At 51.3% G+C, this 18,736-nt stretch overlaps 1 protein-coding gene across 2 annotated transcripts in view; it reads left to right on the top strand.

The window, feature by feature from the left end:
* Nucleotides 1–18,736, top strand: part of Rnft2 (ring finger protein, transmembrane 2) — a 59,404-nt gene that overhangs the window by 37,015 nt on the left and 3,653 nt on the right. For both annotated transcript variants that reach the window (XM_037198650.1, XM_028878804.2), the window contains exons 8-10: nucleotides 10,261–10,410; nucleotides 11,969–12,034; nucleotides 12,154–12,255. In XM_037198650.1, coding sequence (XP_037054545.1) covers nucleotides 10,261–10,410; nucleotides 11,969–12,034; nucleotides 12,154–12,255 — 318 coding nt within the window. The remainder of the gene's footprint in view (nucleotides 1–10,260; nucleotides 10,411–11,968; nucleotides 12,035–12,153; nucleotides 12,256–18,736) is intronic.

The following is an 18,736-nucleotide window of genomic DNA, read 5'->3' as shown; positions in this document are numbered from 1 at the left end:
CTAGGGCCATCTGTCTCCCTTCAGTTGTCCACAGGAAATCATTCCCATGTCTGCCTTTTGTACACTTTGTCTCCATTCTTGCCAAGCTATTGATCATGGATTGAGCAAGCATGGAATATACCCAGTTTTACCCGCAGCCAGACTTGAGTTTGGATGTCAACACTGCCCACGCCAACAATTTTTTTTTTTTGCTTTCACCTCCAAAATATTTGTCATGCACAGTATGACAGAGACTGGTGTGGGTGAAGGGACTGAATGAAAGGAGCCCAGCTGAGGAGCAGGACTTGCCTCTTTGCCTAGGTGGCTATCATTAAACGTAAGACTTCAGATAACAGCTCTACTCAGGGATGAAAATTAAACACTGGAGAGATGGCTCAGAGGTTAAGAGCGCTGGCTGCTCTTGCAGAGGACCTGGATTTGGCTCCCAGGGCCCACAAGGAGGCTGACAACCAGTAACTCCAGTTTCAAGGGACTTGTTCCCCTCTTCTGGCCTCCGTGTGCACCAGGCATACATGTGGTGCACAGACATCATGCAGACACACACATGCATGCAAACACAGGTACACCAAAACCACATCCTGGAGGCCTGGCTTGGGTCAGTGGGAAGGGCTTTGAGCTGTGACTACAAAGATCAGGTTTCTCTGCGGTGGGGTTGGCCCCGGCCTGCGAACTGGGACAACCCGGAGGGCGGGGGGGGGGGGGGGGAGGGGGGCGCGTTAAGTGCGGGGCCTGCTGCCCGCCCAGCTCCACACAGCAGGTCTGAAACAGCATCGAGACCTGTCAGTCACGCTAAGAGCTCAGAACTCCTTGGGCACGGCGGCCTCACGGCGCGGGGTGACGTCATCGGCCGGCGCCGCCCCGCGGACCTTGGGCTCTCCAGACGCCGGCGGCGAGGAGCCTGTATTCGGGAGCTCGGGAGGCCACGATGATCTCATCCACCCGGGAGAGACTGGGCCGCCGGTGACGTCATCGCAACGCCCGTTGCCAGGCAACGCTGGCCCCACCCCAGCTTCCATCAGTCCTGTGTTCTCTCCTTCCCGTCTTCCCTTCTTCCCAACCCTCCTCTTGATCCTACTACTGTCTTTATGTTCTCCGCCTTCTTCCTCCTTTCTCCTCTCCCCTTCCAATTCCCTCATATCTATTCTTCCCCTCTCTCTACATCTCACTATCTTTCCTAGGCTCCTGATTCCTGTCTTCCTCACGATGTCCTGGAGCACCCTGCAGAATTTAAATCCCGGCTCCTCTGCCTGTCCTGTCCCAGCCTGTGTCCTCACCTGCTAACGGTGCTAATAAGAATAGCCCCGAGGCCTCCGATCAGTCCTGGGGACAGCATGAGGGTGCTAAGTTTTCCACAGCCTCTCCCGGCCCCATTTTCTGTCCCTTCCCTCTGGGCTCAGATGGTCCTCTCAATGCCTTAGTTAGCCCAGTGTTTTGAGTGGTCTCATCTCAGGCTTGGAATTGGTCATAACCACCCTCTCTCTCTCTCTCAGAGGGGCTCTGGCTGTACGGTTCCTGTTGGGATGTGCTAAGAAGGAGATTATAAAACAGGCTTGGTGGGGTACCTGTCATGCCAGCACTTGGGAAACTGAGTCGATGTGATCATGAGTTTGAAGACCTTAAACTCCAGGCCAACCTGTCCAGCCGCTCCCAGTGTCCTTTTCCACCGGGTCTCTGACTGGTTCGTTCCTCTCTTACATCTTTGGTGCGGTCATTTATCCCTGTTGCAGTTCCCTGTGCCTCTCTATCTTCTGCGTTCCTCTCCAGTAGCCTTTCAGGTACCTTCTCCCGGAGGGCAGTGATTAGTGAGGCGCCTTCTCTCCTGGATAAGCCGGAGCGGGCCCCTCTGCTCATGGCTCTGCCCCTCGGATGACTGCTGGGGCTGTTTCTCCTGAGGTCACCGGCAGCTGAGGCCTCAACATCCCAGCAACCTTGCAAGTCACTTTCCTAGAAAAACAAGCCTTTCTGGCCCTCTCTATCAGCTTGGAAGAAAAAGCAAACAGGGACTTTGGCTGAGGGGCCCTGTACCCTCAAGGTTTCTGTTTATGCTCCCCCCCCACACACACACACTAAAAGAGGCTTTGGGGTGCAGCCAGGCTGTGGGCTCAGGCAATGGAGCTGCCTGCCTGCCTTTGCTGCACCCTAGGGACACCAGGAGAACCCGCTTGGCTCTGCAGTTTTGAAAGAACTGTCTGTTGTGGGACCCTTCCCACGATAGCCATTCAGAGAAGCAGGTGGCCAAGTTCGGGACCCTACCAACACTGGCTGCTTACTTTGGTGCCTGGTCTCAGGAGGGAACACAAAACCTGCCCTTCCTGTGGGAATTCAAGCCGTCAAAAAATGTTGTCTACTGGCTTCCAGTCTCTTAACGGATCTGCGAGGTCCGGCATTTTCCTAGACGTGTGACTTAGATAGAGCAGGATCCTTTGCTACTCACTCTGTGCCTCCATTGCCTGTGTGCCGTACACTGAGAGTGTCAACAGCACTAGCCTCTGGGACGGCGTGCAGAGTGCTGACCAGCACATAACCTTGTAAGACACCAAACAGGAGAAGGGACAACCAGCGCTGATACATGGGGAAGTGACCAAGGCAGAATCGCGATGACGGGTTCGTGACTCTGCATTTGAGCTCCCGGATCCACCTGTACCTAAAGCTCCAGCCAGCTTGTCCTCGGGGTTTTGAGATGGTCCCTTCTTTCTCCAGGCTACGTTGTTAGCCTTCTGACCCTCATGATCCCAGGAGACACCAGTACTTAAATTAGCAATGATTAAAAGCCCAGAAGGTCAGAGCTGGGTTACTACCCCCAGCATACAGAGCAGAACATTGAGGTGCAGAGAGGGGGGTGTTATTCCCTCCACTCTTGGGCTAAAAAAATGTATACATTTCACATTGAGCTCATGCTGCTGGTGTCGATGGGAAAGCCATTTCTTTCCCACTCTGTCCCCCAATTGAGAAGGCTTGGTGACATGTTGTACTTGGCAGACTGCCCATAGAGCCACAGCTGACCCTTGTTGAGTCCTTCCATGTGTCTGGATGGACCCTACACCTCTCCCGCCTTAGCTCACTGCCTCCATCAGTCCTGAGAGGGGGGCTCCTGTTGGGCCCATGTTACCAATGTCATCAGATTCCGTTGTGGACATTTGCCAGGCAAAGCTCAGCAAGAGTGTTAGAACTCTAACCCGGGTACAGGACCGTAAGTCCATGCCCTTTACCCAGGAACCTGCTCAGATACCAGGAGGAGTCCCAGGTGACTCCCCCCTCCGCCCCAGTCCTTGCTTCCTTCCTTCTCCATTGTGTCCTTTTCATGATCATTGTGGCCAGCTCATCAGTTGCCACCAAACCTTCTTCCTCACCCAACTTCAGAGGCTTCATTTCAGAGTCATTTTTGGATGCAAGGATGATCTGGCTGTGACATCTGCCACCCTATTGATCACCGGAGGTGACAGGAACGAGCTGGCTGGCTAGGTGGCTGTTCCCTTTCCCTCGCCAGTCCTTATGTGTCCATCAAAAAGCTATGCTCTCGATCAGCGAAGAGGATACCCTTCTCTGAATTGAGGAGGACCGGTCTTCGATCAAGGGTCTACAAGTAGCTGTCTCTCCTGCTAGAACCCCCAAACAAGCCCTCAAAGTCATTTTCTTTAAAACCCCATATGTCCAGAGATCCGTCAGTAGCATCTTCAGCATCTGAGTTCTGAAGGCTGTGGCCATAGGAATCCAACTAGCTGTTTGAACCATAGTATCACCCAGGCTGTCCACCAAGACTCAAGGAGTGAGGGAGCCAGCCTGACAAGGAGCAGGTGCCCCTGGGGGATGGAAGGAGCCAGTGCAAAGGCCCTGGGGTTCGACTGTGCCTGGCTCACAGGGATGCGGGCAGATGGTACATTTTGCAGCAAATGGAAGACATGGAAAGTGCTTCGGACACCTCTCGGGATGTGGCAGAAGACACTGATCTGAGCAGCATCTGGCACGGTTTTGGACCCAAGATTGACTGTGCGTTCTGAAAGCTTGTGTTTGGCTACCATGTGAGGAATTTACAGCATAGAGCAGGCCAGTTAAGTAGCTCTTTGCAACAGGATCTCTAAGTGAATTGAACGTTGGTCATGAGAGCCAAGGATACCAAGGGCGTGGAAGGGTTTTAGTCACAGAGAGGGGACATCCTTCACCAAAGGTGCCCAGCTAGGAAAGGGCTGGGTTAGGATTTAAATCCAGCCAATAGGAACATACAGAGACCTAAGCTTGAATCGCAGGTCCACTACTGGCCAGCCCCAGTCATCGGTTTAGGTTGCTGTGGCAACCAACCTGAAACTGGATGGCTTCAACGGAAGCTGATTTCTCACCGTGCTAAAGGCTGCAAAACCCATGGTCAAATCCCTGAATGATTCGGTTCCCAGTGAGGCCCCTCATCTGGCTTTCGAGCACCCTTCTCTCTGTGTAGGGCAGGATGGCCTTAAACTCATGGCAAATCCCCGTCTCAGCCTCACAGACCTCATGAGGATGAGGTTGGAATTACAGGTCTGAACCTGGCAACTTTAAAAAAAAAAAAAAAAGGTTTATTATTTTTATATATGTGTTTGTGTGAGTGTATATGGGTACCCAGAAAAGCATGTCAGGTCCCCTGGAGCTGGAGTTACAGGTGGCTGTGAGCCTCCTGATGTGGGTGCTGGGAACCAAAGCCCGGTCCTCTCTGAAAGCACTCATAACTGCCGAGCCACCTCTCCAGCCCATGGTGTCTCTTAAAAGGACACTAATCCTGTCGCAAGGTTCCACCCTCATGTCCACATCACCTCCCAGGGGCCTTGTGTCCCAGTGCGTCTGGCTGTGTCTCCAGGTTCCACATCGGCCATTGAAACCCACTGTGGCTCCACATTACTCAGGGGGGTTGCATCTATCCTGAAGTGGGTGGACTTTTTGTTACTGTTTCCTAAGCAACGGAGTCTATTTACATAGTATTTACATTGTATCCACATGAGAAGCCACCGCAGGCTACAGGGTGTGGCGTCTATCCACATTCTACTGTTTCATGTGAGAGATTGGGGCTGCATAGATTTGGGCGTGTTTTGTTCAGAGGATTCTCGAATCCTCCACTGTGGATACTGAGGGATGGGGGTCAGGGCTTTGGTGCATGAGTTTGAAGGGATGTAGTGCAATCCAGAGACAGCCATGCACCCTTACCTGAATGCTGCCACCGTCTCTTCCTCCTCCTCCTCCTCCTCCTCCTCCTCCTCCTCCTCCTCCTCCTCCTCCTCATATTCCTCTTCCTGCCCCTTTTCTTCTTTCTTTGGTGTTTGACTTGAAACTACAATCATTTAACTCTCTCTGTTCAGCGATCCCAAGTTCATTTGGGGTATACTGGGAACAGCTCATCTCCTGTCATATGATGTCTCCTGGACCTGGGCAGCTCACGCAGGCCTTGTCTCTTGAATCTGCTACCTCAGCTGAAGAAGCAGAAGTGGCTGGCCCAGGGTCCAGGTCCTCAGCCTCCACACACAGCCTGTTCTCCGCGCCCTCCCCTAGCCAGCCTCACAGACAGCAAGAGTGGGGAAGGAAAAACTGCCTCATCTCTACGGGCCTGGGCTTGGACAGTCCAGATATCTCTCCGCCTCAATTCTAACCTGCTTTCTTTCTGCCCCCTCTTCTCCCCCCCTTCCTTCCTCCCACTCTGTGATGCTGGGGATGGGACCCAGAGTTTCATGTGTGAAGGCCACACTGAGTCTCCCATCCTGTATTCCCCTTGACACTCGCCTGCGCCTCTTTCCAATGTGGCACTGATATGTAACACCCCCAGGCCCGGATTAGCATGAGGCTGAGCATCGGCTGTCACCGTGGCCTACAGTCTTGCTGTGAACCTGTAATTTCGACCTTGTAGTCCCTTGGATCTGCATGGTACCTGTGGTGTGGTGGATCCCGATCACCTGGGCTCCTGAGAGTGGAAGGTTGGACTTTCAGAAAGTTTGCAGTGGACCTTATGGGAATATTTACACCACAGAAATTGGCAAACACACAAATTAGGGACTGTTTACCCCCAGGGACCTGGTTTACCAGAACGCCACTGCATACAGTTGTGAGTGTGTGAGTGTACGTGTGGTGGTGTGGTGTGGTGTGTGTGTGTGTGTGTGTGTGTGTGTGTGTGTGTGCGCACGCACGTGTGTGAATGTGTACATTGTTTGTATGTGTGTTGTATCTGTGTGAGTGTGGAGGTACTAGTGTGTGAGTGTATGTGTGTGAGTGCAGATAAATCAGTGTGGAGTGTGTGTGTGTATGCGCGTAAGTATGTGTATCTTTGTATGTAGAGGAAGGAACTGAAGCTCAGAGAAGTAATATTGTCCAAAGTCACTCAGTTTAGAGGATGGCAGACCTGACTACGGCAAGTCCCCTACCTTCGTCTCTGAGCTGTCATGTCCTGCCTCGTGGATGACTGCTCATCGTGAATATTCATTACTCTCGGGGACACGTGAATGACCAACCCTTCCTCTCTGTTCTGTGTCCACACTGATGTCTTGGATGGTTCCTGCCTCCGCCCTCCCACTTCTCAGGCCAGCTGGTCCGTTTATCTCCGTCCTCAGTGTCCCAGCCTCCTCAGCAGCCCCAGGTTGTCTCCAAGCTTTTGTTGTTTCCCTGCTCTCGCTGTGTCCCGACTCATCCTGACATCAAGGAAGGCAGAATGTACCTCGCCTGCCCGCCCGGCACCGCCCCCATCACAATCCAAGCCCAGAACCACCACCACCCCCCTTACTTCCCCACCCCTCGCCCCACAAGGTCCTACAACTGTCTCCACATGCCTCTCTCCTGGTGACAGGCAGAAGAGGTGCCCGCGCTCCATCGCCCCTCTCGCTCCATAGAAACCCGCCTTCTGTTTGGTGGTCGTCAGAAGTAACAGGCACGAGAAGCCTGGAATTAGGAAGCTGCTTAATTAGGGAGGCTGTTCCCCCTGGATGTACACAGTTCCCAGTGGCCACCCAACCCGGCAGCTAATTGCTACTTTTAAGAGGGTGCCGCTAAGGCATTCCACTGCCTTGATTTTCTTTTCCGCGACACAAGGGCTTGCTGATGAAGCGGAGCTCTTCTCCATCCACGTTCCCACTCCACTTCGCTGTCTGCCAACTCCAAGGAGGCGCCAGGTGGAACCTTCAGCCTCAGAGCCCCCTGTCCCGCTGTGTGCAAGGATACGCCCTGAGTTGAAGATGCAGGGTGGGCGCCCCAGGATCTCCTCTGAGGGCCTCGGAGTCCAGCGGGAGAGATGGGGGGAGGGGGCTGAGGTTGGGAGAAATGCTAAAAAGAGAGAAAAGAGGGAGAAAGGACATAAAGAAAAGAAACATCGGGCGCCTGGATGGATTTGTGGATGGAAAGGAGGGGTGGATTGATGTGGATGGAAAGGGAAAATAAATAAATGGCTGAGGGGTCTGGGGAGATGGCTCGGTGGATAAAACACTTGGCACCCAAGCATGAGGACCTGAGTTCAGATCCCCACTTAGCCACCTAGAAGCCAGGTGGGCTTGGAACCCTTTAGCCTCAGGACTTGGGCGGTGGGGACAGATGATGCCAAGGGCATGCGGGCCGGCTGGACAGACTCTGAGTCCTGCAAGAGACCCTGCCTTGGTAAGGAAGCGACAAAGGATTGCAGAAGACACAATGTCAACCTCTGTCTTCCACATGCATACACATGAACACACATGAACACACACATACACCACACACACATACACATTTTTCTAAAAAGGGAAAGGAGGGTTGAGGGATGGTGGGGTACATGGGAGAGAAGAGAGGAGAGTTCTCTCTGTCATCCATGGCTCTGCAACATTGCCACATGGCAGTGATGTGTCAAGTGTCTTCCTCAGTAACTCTCTACCGTATGTACCGAGGCAGGGTTTAGGAGCTAGATTTGCCTCCAGGTGATACTCGTGGGACAAGGGGTCCTATGGAAGGAGTTTGGAAGGGAAAGGAAGGCCCCTTCGGAAAACAGCGACCCCCCCCCCTCCCAACCAGGACTCAGCCACACAGTCATGAGGATAAAGAGGAGCAGATGGCCGATGACCATTCTTGGTCCTTTTGTGTATCTGCTTCAAGGCGTCACCTTCTAGATGCTTTGCGTCTGGCCACCATGATGGATGGGAAGAGTCGGATAGAAAGTCGCCCTTTGGGTGCTGAGATGGCTTAACTGGTAAAGGGGCTTGGTGCCAAGGCTGGCAACCTGGGTTTGACCCCTGGTGCCTGCCGTGGTTGGAAGGAGAGAACCAGCTCCTGCAAGTTGACCTCTGACCTCCACACACTGCTGCGGCTCACACACACGCACTCATGCACTAACTAAATAATATCCGATAATTTTTCTAAAGAAGTCAAGCTTACATTCTCCACTAGCCCATCATTCCTCCTTAGGCTTCTCCTGTCACTCAGTCCTTGGTCTTTGTCTTGAAGAGCACTGGGCGGTTATTCTGCAGGCTCAGCTATAAACTATTGTTTTCTGATGGTTCCACGGAGGATCACAGACGTGACACTGTCCTTTCCAATGTGTCATATGCTAAGGTTCATGGCGTTACGGTGACTTATTACTGGGGGTGCTGACCTTGGTTGCTTGGGTAATAGGGTGTGTGGTTAACCACAGAGTGGCTGTTTCACGGGCTAATCTTTCATAGCCGCGTGGCTTTCCACCGTAGATCTCCAACAAGCAGACCCCACCGCTTGGGTGTTTCCTTTGCAATCTTTTCTGCTGTTACAGAGATCATCCTGGTGACGTCTCTTCTTGGCACATCTTTATGCAAGGCTCTGGTTATTTTATTCGAAGAGTTACAAGTACTGAGCTTGCTTGTATGAGCTCCACATACAAGCTGTGGAGCCTGAGGAAGGGCTGTTGGCTCTTTGTGTGTGTGTGTGTGTGTGTGTGTGTGTGTGTGTGTGTGTGTGTGAGAGAGAGAGAGAGAGAGAGAGAGAGAGAGAGAGAGATATCCACGTGTGTACATAGGTCTTTTGTGTGTGTATATACATGTAGAAGTCCCAGATTGATGTTAAGTGTCTTCCTCACTAACTCTTTACTTTATGTACCGAGGCAGGGTTTCCCACTAAACCTGGAGCTCACTGACCCAGCTACTCTAGTTAGCCAGCTGTCCCTGGGGTTGCTTGTCCCTGACTCACAGACTCTGGGATTACAGGTGGGCTGCCACACCTGCCTGGCTTTTATGTGGGCGATAGGGATCTGAATTCTGGTCCCCACGTTTGTTTGGCAAACGCTTTAATCCACTAAACCATCCCCCCAGCCCAATATGGAGTCTCTTATGACCATCTCTGAAGAACCATGATGCCTGTAAAATCCATCCACGTTGATAGACATATCAGTCATCTGTTAGTTGCAATAGCTGAGTGGTCTCCTATTTTATAACTATTGCCTGAATCTGTGTTATGTGTTCAGCTATGGGTGGTGCATTTGGGAAGTTTCCAGTTGGTGGGTCTTGTGATTATAGTTGCCAAGAACATTTCCTACTAGTGGGCCCATTTCCATTTCTCTCAGAGAACCTCCTTGGAGGGGTGTCCAGGGTCCCCCATCAAGTTAGCCTTCATGTTCATTAGATTCTGTGAAGAGGGGATGCATTTCTCTCCCTTTCCTAGCACAGGCCCTCATGAGGCTTGTTCAAGGCCAAAGGGAAGAAGGACCCCTGAACCTGTGGCCTGGTAACGAACTAGGTCCTCTTCCTGCTTGCTCTTAGGGTAAAAAAAAAAAAAATAGGAATCTCATCCTGGGACTTGTCAGTATGGCAGTGAACCCGGAAAGAGTGAAGTCCCATGTCGAGATCTTTCCCATGGTAACATCTGGCCCCTCTGGAGGCCACAAGGGTTGGAAGTGCAGAAGTCGGTGCCCACGCTTGGCTCCCAGCCTGGCTGTCCTTGCTCCCGTCCCGTGGTGCCAGAGTTAGCCCTGTTGGGTAATTTGGGGGAGGCAGCGACTGTCTTCTGCCCGCCACGCTGCACCCAGTCAGACAGTGACCACACAGCTGCCCCTATCCGAAGTGTTCTGTTTCTCCATCGCTGACACCTGATCCCAGCACTTGGATCTTGTGGGCAGTAGGCAGTGGGCGGTGGACAAGGACTTCAGTCAGGAGCCATGTCTCCCTGGCCACATCCATCGGTCCCCATTAGAACCAGCTTGAGTGCTTTCCAAAGCTGATTAATGGCCTGCCTGTGACCTGGACTGTCATTATGGCCGTGCCTGGGCCCCAGCTCTGTCCTCTGGGTCTTTGCCGCTAACACTAATTGATGCTTTTTGTGTGGCTGCAGGGAAAGTTTTATCTGGTCATCGAGGAGCTGAGCCAGCTGTTCAGGTCGCTCGTCCCCATCCAGCTGTGGTACAAATACATCATGGGGGACGACTCTTCCAACAGCTACTTCCTAGGAGGGGTCCTGATTATTCTCTACAGCCTGTGCAAGGTGAGCTGGCCCGGGGCATGCTGGGCCTGGCTTGAGGGGCTGCTGAGGAGCCAGGTCCAGCCACGAATACCTTCTGCTTTTAAATGAAAATATATTTCATAGAGCATAGAATTAACCATCAGCCAATCTGTCCATCTCTTTTCTTTCTTCCTTCCTTCTTTCTTTCTTTCTTTCTTTCTTTCTTTCTTTCTTTCTTTCTTTCTTTCTCTCTCTCTCTCTCTCTCTTCTTTCTTTCTTCTTTCTTTCTCTTCTCTTACTTCCTTTCTTTCTTTCTTTCTTTCTTTCTTTCTGTCTGTCTGCCTTTCTTCCTTCCTTCTTTCTTCTTCTTTTCTTCCTTCCTTCCTTTCTCTTTCTTTCTTTCTTTCTCTCTCTTTTCTTTCTTCCTTCCTTCCTTCTTCTTTCTTTCTTTCTTTCTTTCTTTCTTTCTTTCTTTCTTTCTTTCTTTCTTTTCTTTCTCTCCTTCTTTTTCTTTCTCTAGTGCTGGGAACTGAATCCAGGACTTGGCTCATGGCAGGCAGGCGCTGTATCCTGACCATTATGCTGTACCCCTCTTTCAGACCCTGACACAGGGTCTCATCAAGTTCCCACACCATCCCTGAACCCCCAGTCCTCCTGCCTCCGCCTCTGGAGAAGCTGGGAACGGATTACAGGTCTGCCTCACCAGGCCTGCCGCTGTCCGTGGCATTTGCCGTCACAGTGTGCGACAACCACTTCCTCTGTTTCCAAGACCTGTTCTCATCCCACAAAGAAACCCAGTACCCAGCTTTCCTGGATAGCAGCCATTCTCCAGTCTTCCTGCTTCCCAGCACCCACTAATCCACGCCATGTGTCTACACATGTGCTGGTGTTAGGTGTTACGTATCAGTGGGCTGTGCCACAACCCTTTGGGTGTGGCTTGTTTGATTTACCATAACATTTTTGAGATTCACTCACGTCGTAGCATGGTAGCATATACCAATACTTTTTAAAATGAATTTACTTAGTATCGGAGGAGGGGTGTGCACGTGCTACAGTGTACATGTAGAGGTCAGAAGACAACTTGCAAGGGTCAGGTTTCTCCTTCACCCATGTGGGTTCTAGGGATTGAACTCAGGAGTTCAGACCTGATGGCAAGTGCCTCTACCCGCTAAACTATCAAATTGGTCCCTAAAAGCAAACTCTCATTCTCTCTCTTGCCTCTCTTCCCTCTTCCTTCTCTGTTTCTGGCTTTAAAAGGTCTAGGGACAGTGAATGCATTCACTCTGCTTCTTTCCAGCAGGACCAGTCAGGCAATCCAGGCAGAACCAGCCATGAGGCCTTATCTTGCTCACTCTGATCAGCTATCAGTGGCTGGTTCTAGTGCTGGAAGAGTGCTGTGATTGATTAGCAATGCCTGCCTTGGGCTTGGCAAGGGGGAAAACAGTCTATCTGCTGTTTATTTATCTGATCAGGGTAACAGAGGAGACTGTTGATATCAGGTGTCAGGACAGAAGTAAGGCAGAACTGATAGAAATGAGAATGAACGAAGGTGGGGGATGCCAGGAGGAGGTTCTCAGCCTTCACTCTGCTTTACTTTCAGTCTTTTGACATCTGTGGTCGCGTGGGTGGAGTCAGGAAAGCACTGAAGCTCCTTTGCACCTCTCAGGTGAGTGCGCCTCAGGCCCCAGGAGCCAGACTGCGCAGCCCTTTCTCACCCCCCACAGACACTGCCTCCCACGAGGGCTCATGGCTGCTTGTCTCCCCCTCTCCCTCTTCCTCCAACAGAATTACGGGGTCCGAGCCACAGGACAGCAGTGCACAGAGGCGGGCGCCATCTGCGCCATCTGCCAGGCTGAGTTCCGAGACCCTATGATTCTCCTGTGCCAGGTGAGCAGGCGCCACCCAGTGGGACTCCACTCCACAAAAATCCCGGCCTGGGAGCCCATCTCAGGGGCCTGTGGGGACCACCAGTCAAAACCAGAGGCAGCTAGACCAGGGGTTTTGGTTTTGTTGTTGTTTTGGTTTGTCGAGACAGGGTTCTCTGTGTAGCTTTGCGCCTTTCCTGGAACTTACTCTGTAGCCCAGGCTGGCCTCGAACTCACAGAGATCCGCCTGCCTCTGCCTCCCAGTGCTAGGATTAAAGGCGTGCGCCACCACTGCCCGGCGCAGGCTGCTTTTCTCTCAGAGCATCAGTGTTGGTAAATGTAGAATTTGTTCGCCGTGATACGTAATATCAGACCATTCTGTGCGAATCCCAGCCACACCCATTCTTTAAAAATGCCCGTGCTGTGGATCGAACTCAGGGCCGGCTCCTGCTGAGTGTGCATTGTACCTCTGGATACCTCCAGCCCCCAGCACATTCCACATTATTATTTTTTTATTTTGAGACTCAGGGACCTTTGAACACAGGCTCCTCCCGCCTCCATCTCCCAGCGTTGAGATCACAGGTGTGTTTTTGATACCTGGTGCAATGGGATCAGGGGGGTGCCACTCCATCCCCCCATGACAAGTGTCAAATGATCATGATGCTGCTGCCTACTACGTATGGGTCCGACTGCAGTTAAAAGAAGCCTGCCCCCGCCTGTGGCATCAGCTCTGGCTGCATTTAAAGAGATCATCTGTGCGGGGCTAAACCTGCCTGGCTGAACCACAGCCGCTGCCAGCATTGTCCTTGTTATTTTCTGCGTAGTTATCATCATCCTTTGTTTTCATTATTGTCGGGGGTCTCCAAGCCACGGTGGTGGTAAGTGCTTTGACTCCCTCACGTGCCCCCTCCCCTCTCCCTGACATCAGGGGTCAGGTGTCAATTCAGTAAATGTGAGCTGGGTCAGCGCAACCGATCAGAGTTCAGAGGCCCTGGAGGTGGAGGATGCCCAGAGCCTGCCGCTCCTCTGGAAGCTCTCGGTCTCCTTAGGGATGCGGACACATATTCATAAATAACTATGAAACAAGGCAGGCAGTGATAAGAGCTGTGTAAGAGAGATTCATGCAGAGTCTCCAGGGACCAGGGCAGAGAGTGACGTGCTCCAGGCTGAGGAGGCTTTTTGCATAAGCCTGGATTCCAGAAGGAATGAGAAGGAAGGCAGATGGCCTCTCTCACACCCTCGGAAGATGGGATAGGAGGTAGGGTCCTCTTTTAGCATTAGCAAGAAGAAATTTGTTATTGCTGTCTGAGAGAGACTTTTTAAAGGAGTTTGTTTTTAATTGAAATTTTAATGTTCTGGTTTGGTTTTTTTTTTTTTTCCCTTGGTGAGACCAGGTCTTATGTAGCCCAGACTAATCTCAAACTCACTGTGTAGCCAAGGATGACTGAACCTGATCCTTCTGCCCCTGCCCCTCAAGTCCTGAGATTGTAAGTGTGCACTGCCACGCCTCATGTGTGCTGGACAGTCTACTAACTGAGCTACAGCCCGTCGCCGGAATGGTATTTGTTTTTAAATGGACAGTGTAGCCAGGTGTGGCAGTGTACATCTTCAATCCCAGCACTTGAGAGGCAGAGGCAGAAGAATCTCCCTCCACAAGTTCAAGGCCAGCCTGGGCTCCGTGGCAAGCCCCTATCTGCCTCCCCCCCCAAAAAAAAAAAAAAAAAAAGACATTTAGTCTGCTTGAGTCAAACTTCAGAAAGGAGACATAACTACTAAATACAACTTGTAACCGTGATTGGATCCTGGGACAGAGGATGATAAAGCTGCTGTGTTTTGAGGACATTTAACTCGAGCCTGAAATCATCAGTAGCCACATGGCAACCCTGTTCTTTGCACTTTGACAAATCCCCTTCCTGGTCATGCAATAATTCGAGGGGAAACTGAGCCTGGGTGAGGACGGTGTTTCCATCATTGAACTTTAAGTTTCTTCCAGAACAAAAGGGTTTGTTTTGTCTTGTTTTTGGTTTTTCTGTTTTTTAAGGAAAAAAAAATTTTGCAAGCCATACCAAGATGGAGCCAGCAAGACAGCAAGGTGCCTTGGCAGGTGAAGGTGCTTGCCTCACCTGAGTTCAGTCCTTGGAACCCACCACACTCTGCTCTGACCTCCATACATGTACCATGGTGCCCACGCGTGCGCACAACAAACAAATAATAAATACAAAGACTAGTGAGAGGCTGTTTGCCCTCATCCTCAGGCCTCTTCCTGTACCGGTCCTCACAAGCAACTCCGTGGACTGCTTCCTTTATTTCTTGCCACAGATATTTTACAGAGTTCACGGTCATGGCAAACATAGCACGTGCACGTGTTATCTGTATCCATGTGCGCAAACATCCATACCCATAAACCTCTTTTCAAACAAGCTGAGCGTGCAGCCTGGTCTCCCTGAGCTGTGTGTTGCTCTGCACCCTTGTGACCTGTGGCCAGTGCTTTGAGATCAGTCCTTATTCTGTCTTAGAGCCACAGACCTGACATTCTGGGGATAGACCACCGTTAGTTTGGCTGTTTCCTCACTGAGGCACAGTCTCCTAGCATCTCTTGCTGCTGCGAAGATGGCTGTCCCAATGGTGGCTGAAATAGATTGATTGTGCCTGCCTGAGCCCGTGGTGTTGATTAAATGAGTTCACTCAGGTAGAGCCTCGGAAGCCCCACATGGCCTGCGACCAGTGTTCAGCGCAAGGTAGCTGTTCCCAGCAGGCTTTCTGTCTCTGACGTGGACGTGCTGTTGGTGTCGTGGAATTCCTAATGGTAGAATTACCAGGTCAGAGGGCCCTCCATGTTGGCAGCTCTTGCTAAATTGCCCTCTTTGGAGAGACTACATTACGTGCCTATTCTTCATAAATGGGGTGTGGCCAGCCCCTTGCTCCTACCCTCGCCTGCACACGGCAGCGTTACCACCCCCATCCTCCGCCAGACTGACAGGTGACAGTGCCGTCTCGGCTCCTCTTTCATTTGCATTTCCCTAATTATGAGCGTGGCTGGGCAGCTCTGCTCGTGCTTTGGAGCCATCTGTATTTCCTTCTTTGTGACGGGGATTATCTGAACATGATGGCGAGGTGAAAGTCATCCTCCTGGCAGTCTCTCCGTGCCTCAATCTGTCTGTCTCTTCCGTTCTCCTGGTACCGCATCTTCCCAAAGGTGGATGAGGAATTCTTGGGAGGGGGTGAGCAAGACACCCTTGTCTTAGATCTAGGAGTGACAGCCATATCCAGTGGCTGACTGAGCTCACATCTCCACCTTGCTCTGCTGCTCTGTGCTGGTCTGCAAGGGCAGAGGAGACCCGTGCAGGCAAAAGGGTCTACTGTCATTGAATGAATGAATGAACGAATGAATGAATGAATGAGCTCAGATGTCACTTAAGAAAGGTTCCCCATTTGTGTTTCCCCAGACTAGCCATGTTCCTGGCTACTGTGGTCTTACACACCATGGCCTTATGTACTGTGGGTTTTCACCACAGATCCCTTTCCTGTTGTTACCATGATCATTTATGGGGTTAATGATTGTATAAGGTCTGTCTCCCCTTGGCCAAACTTTGAGCACCTTGCAATTGGAGGCTATGACTGTCTTGTTTAGCAGCAGAGACAGTACTGGCACAGTGAGTATTGGGTGGTTGGATAGTATGGGTTGGATGGATGTGGATGGGTGGGTGGGTGGATAGGATAGATGAATATGGATGAATGGGTATATATGTGGGTGAATGGATGGGTGGGTGGCTATTAATAGATGAATATGGATGGATGGATGGATGGATGAATGGATGGATGGATGGATGGATGGATGGATGGAACCCTTCTGTCTTCCCCTCAAAGAGTTATAGGGTGAACATCAGCCATCACTACTCCTTGAGGTAGTGCCTGGGAAACAGATTGTGGATGTAAGGTTGTTGGGCAATGAATATCCACAGAGGCTTGCCGGTCTGCTCACATGCTGGTCCATGTAGTCTCTCCATGTGTTCATGGTGTGCCACACTCCAAAGCTCAGAACTCAGGAAACAGAGATGCTCAACACAAAGTCGGACTTCTCTAGAGGATCCTTTGCCAAGAATAGAGAGCAAAGCACTCTCCTGATCCTTGACCACTGTGAGCCTGGCTGAGTGTGAACATTCTTGACCACTGTGAGCCTGGCTGAGTGTGAACATTCTTGACCACTGTGAGCCTGGCTGAGTGTGAGCTTCTTGACCACTGTGAGCCTGGCTGAGTGTGAACATTCTTGACCACTGTGAGCCTGGCTGAGTGTGAGCATTCTTGATCACTGTGAGCCTGGCTGAGTGTGTGAACAGCTGACAAAACCATGACACCCACTGATTTGGGGCTTAAAATTTGCTCATACTTGATGCTTAAGAGGCTGTATTCAGCTGGTCAGTGGTGGTGCATGCCTTCAATCCCAGCACTCAGGAGGCAGAGCCAAACAAATCTCTGAGTTCGAGGCCAGCCTGGTCTGCAGAGTGAATTTCGGGACAGCCAGGACTACACAGAGAAACTCTGTCTCGGGAAAACAAACAAATAAACAACAAAAAGATCTGTATCCATTTCCATCCTTAGACTCTCTGTGGGGAGAGAGGAGCCCTGCTTATTGGCAGAACAGATTTGGGCTCAGAAAGGCAGACATGCTCACCCAGGATTCAAACCCAGGGCCTCTAGTGCTGTTGACTCCGCCCTTTCCACTAAGTCTCAGCTTCTTGCCTGGAGGCACCCTGAAGGCTGTGCTGGGGGACTAGGTGACCTTTCCTGGAATTCATGCCAACATGCTGCTCTCTGTGCTGCAAAGCCTGCGCTTATGACCTCCTCAGGGGGAGGGACGAGCTGAGCTGGGATCCAGGCTCTGCACACCTGCCTGCGGTTGCTGCATCCTCTCTCTTAGACGCTGAGTACTTCCTTTTTGGTTTTGTTGTTGTTTTGTTTTTCCAGACAGGGTTTTCTCTGTGTAGGCCTGGCTATTCTGAAATTGATTGATTGATTGATACTGGTTGATTGGTTGGTATGTGTGTGTGTTTCTTGTTTTATAATAGCCACATTTTCAGCCAAGTTTTCACAGAACCAATCATTTCTGTCCTCATGTCCCAGGCCCTCCCAGTGTGCACACTATACACAATAGCACATAACAAGAGATGATTTTGCTAGAGTCAGGCACTCTGTATCAGCTACCTCTGCTACATAAGAAATCATTCCAGAGCTTAGCAACAAACATCTGTGACCTCATAGTTCCCATGGACCACAAATTAACACAGACTAGCTGTGCCCTCTGCTTTGAGGTGACTCATATGGTTAACATGGAGGTCTCAGGGCTCACCTGAGGGAGCAGCCACTTCCAAGCTTTAGGGTAGAGTTGTGAGCTGGCTTCAGTTCCTCGTGGCCTGTATGACTGAAAGTTCGTTCATGGCTGTCATGGCCAGAAACTGCCCTGGCTTCCTTGTCTAGCTGGTGTTGTTGGAGCAAGCCTATGAGAATCTCAGAGAATGTGAGCAGGGTGAAAGTCATAGTTTTTATAATCCAATCCAGAAGTGACTCCCATTACTGTATTGTCCTTGTTAGAAGCAATGCACCCTGGGTAGGGGTCCTCAAGGAGGTGAATCCTAGGAGGAAAAGATCATGATAGCTGCCTATGAATTCCAGTCCTCTGTCTGGCTGCTGTATGTCCATGGGCCTGTGTCTCCCCCTCTCTGAGTCTTGACCCATCTCTTTGTGATCACATTAGCAGTGAAGGGACATTGAAAATGTCCCTGACTCACCTGCTGGACCCCACCTGCATCTGTCTGCTTTGTCCAGGCTCACTTCCCCCTCCACCCTCAGCTCATGCATAAGTCCTGGGACAAGAGATGCCCTTCTGCCTTCACGGCCTCTTCCCTCACACAGGGCTGGCGTCTGTGGTTTATCCAGCCGTGCGCTGTCTCCTCTGAGTCTCAGAGCACAGTGTGTAGAGATTGCAGATGCCATCCAGGTATCTAGTGTATGAGCGTCGTTCCTAGGGCTCCTCGCCCAGCTCCACAATCAGTGAGTCCAAGCCTGGAGAAGAAAACACTCCAGCAGCGGCTACAGTCCTGCCCAGATGACCCCAGCTGGGAAAAACACTCCATCTGGTCCTCCCCATTTCTCCTCCCCTGCAAAGATGGACAGAAGCCTCATGAACGCCTCAGCTAGGGCTCCGGGCAGACCTGGTTCCTTGGATGCCTTCACTTGGCCCCGGACTGTGTCAATTCTCTGCTGAGGAGGCAAACACAGAGTCTTCCTCATTCTAGCGCCCATGAGTCTCTGTCCTGATCCACATTCATTTCGCAGACACGGTGACAGAGCTCATCAAGGCTATGCCATCATGGACATAGACGTCTGACATTCAGAAGCCAGTGGGGGAAAAAAAAACGTGTGTTTGGCTGTCCTGTCTAAGCCATTTTCACATGTCTGCTAAGCGTGCCAAGACAAGGTTACTGCCCCCATTTTACAGATGAAGA

This window comes from Peromyscus leucopus, chromosome 23, assembly GCF_004664715.2.
Source record: "Peromyscus leucopus breed LL Stock chromosome 23, UCI_PerLeu_2.1, whole genome shotgun sequence".
NCBI classification, from domain to species: domain Eukaryota; kingdom Metazoa; phylum Chordata; class Mammalia; order Rodentia; family Cricetidae; genus Peromyscus; species Peromyscus leucopus.
The sequence above is the reverse complement of the archived record's forward strand: the minus strand, read 5'-3'. Positions and strand labels throughout refer to the sequence as shown.